General features: G+C 43.9%; 1 protein-coding gene across 1 annotated transcript in view; it reads left to right on the top strand.

Moving 5' to 3' along the window:
- Positions 1–846, top strand: part of CCDC173 (coiled-coil domain containing 173) — a 6,046-nt gene extending 5,200 nt beyond the window's left edge. Inside the window, exon 9 of the mRNA XM_014306597.2 lies at positions 446–846. Within this exon, the coding sequence (XP_014162072.1) occupies positions 446–655 (210 nt within the window). The 3' untranslated portion in view covers positions 656–846. The remainder of the gene's footprint in view (positions 1–445) is intronic.
- The last annotated feature ends 1,326 nt before the right edge of the window (positions 847–2,172 follow it).

The following is a 2,172-nucleotide window of genomic DNA, read 5'->3' as shown; positions in this document are numbered from 1 at the left end:
CCTGCTGAGAGAAAGAGAAGAAGTTTGCTGTTTTGTTTGGATTTTATTGTTTGTTGGGCTGTTTTTAATCACGTATGCTCGGCATATGCTGGTGTTGGAGACCAGCCTCCTCAGAGCATTGGTGCAAATCAAGGCTGGTTTGCAAAGACAGATCACATCCTATCCTGTGCCGTTAGGACATTTTTTCAAACATGCACTGCTGTTCTCTTGTAACTTCTGGGCAGGTCACCAAAGAGCAGCAGCTAATGCTGATGTTCACTCAGCTGTTCAATGTACCCTTTCTGGGGAGATAAGGCAGGGGAAAGAAGTGGGGAGGGATGATAAATGCCAAGTTTCAGCTAAGGATGCCATAGACCTTCTGTAAGCTTTTACCCTCTCTCAGCTTTACAGGATGATGATGTTGAGAACAAAATACTAAGCTTTGTTATTCCTTTTTCTTCATCAGGCTGAAAAGCAGGCAAGAAAAGAGCAGGAAAAGCAAGCAGAATTGGACTACAATGCCCAGAGAGAGGCTATTGCACTTTATAAAGAGCAAGAGTTTCAGAAATATGCAAAGGAGTTAATTGAAACAGAATCCAAGAAGACACATCATCTTTATCCTCTTCTCAAAGCATGTGAAAATGGAAGAGGACTTGGACATAGGCCGTTTTTCTGAGAGAAGAAGAAATAAATACTAGTTTCCCAACATATCATTCTATGTTGGGACCCAGTTACCTTGTTGTAACTGTAGTGCTGCTCAAGAAACAAAACCATGAAGCAATGTTTTTGTTTAAAAATTTTTTTTAAACTGTCCACCAAGGAAAGGCAGAAGCCACTTTCAAGTTAAATAAATGTTTTTCAACCATACAGGCAGAGTTAAATTGTAAATTATTTATATCAAATATATACCATGAATCTAGACTTCCATTTGAAAAAATAAAAGATTGCCATATAACTGGTTATATTCAAACATCCCCAGCCTGTATTTCCTGAATGTCAGTTTCTTAAACTTGATACATGAATTCATATTATATAACTGACTGTCACTGTAAGCTATTCCAGCCAAAAGCTCACTATTTCTGTTATATTTTTAATATTCATTGTTCTAAAAATTCACCGTCCCAGGTTACAACTACAGGGGACAACAAAAAGAGAGAAAGTTAGAACAGCTAGGGTGTGCAGTTTTGGTAGTATTTTGCAACTATGTCTGAAAAACAAATGTCATGCTATAAATCAGTTTTATTACATGAAAATATTAATGTAATTTGATCCCAGCCCTTAAAAAGTCACCAAATAGGTCCCAATACAGCTGTAAATAGGGCCTACAAAATCAGCACATCAAGAGACAACATAGTTGGGCTGTTCCTTCAAAAAGACTAACAGCAATTCAGTCTGTAAATAGATGTGATCTATTAAATAGGTAAATAGATGTGATCTAAAATTGTATCTCAGATTCCTCAGCAGATTTACTCGCCAACACTCAAGCCACAGACACGTTTCCCTCCTTAAGTTAGGTTTCTTTCATTTCCTTGCCTTGGAAGTTAGGGGTTCCTGTAATGACCTCCTCCACCAGCATCCTGGCCTTTAAACAGGGTATCCCTCTAGCCTGGTGTCCACTGGAAGCAAACTCCAAGAAACCTGAAGCTTTGCTTTGTTGCACCCCACAGCTGCCAGTCTCTGCTGGCCAGACCAGAAAATAATACAAGTCCTTCAAAAAATCCAAAAAAGGACACTTGCCAATATTTTAGTTTTGAACGTGGGTCTTTGGTGTGTCCTCAAGTTCTTTGGCCTAGCTGCCGAAAGCAGCCAAGCCTTGGAAAAAGCACAGGGCTTCAAGGAAGATGTGAGCCTATCCCGGAGGAAAAGTACCTCTAGGGACCCGAGGGCCAAGCCGAACGGGCTGTACCTCCCCTACACTGAGCAAACGCTGGTTGTAAGGGCGCTCCTGTCCTTCCCGGGGGCAGCAGTCACCTCTTCGAGAAGTCTCCCAGGCAAGGCAAGGGGTGAATTCCTGGAAGGAGAAGGAGGCCTGACCTCCTCATCCAGCTCCCAGAGCCGCCAAGGGCTCCGGGCCCCGGCAACAGGCAGGCCTGGCGGGGCGAAGGTTCTTGCGAGGCGCGGCAGCGCACGGAGCCCTGCCGAGAGCCACGGCCCCGGCCCCGGCGAACCGGCGGGGGGAGGAGGGGAGAGGGG

The sequence above is a fragment of the Geospiza fortis genome, unplaced genomic scaffold, assembly GCF_000277835.1.
Source record: "Geospiza fortis unplaced genomic scaffold, GeoFor_1.0 scaffold112, whole genome shotgun sequence".
In the NCBI taxonomy this organism is placed as follows: domain Eukaryota; kingdom Metazoa; phylum Chordata; class Aves; order Passeriformes; family Thraupidae; genus Geospiza; species Geospiza fortis.
Note: the sequence above shows the minus strand (reverse complement) of the source record. Positions and strands in the feature narration are given on the sequence as shown.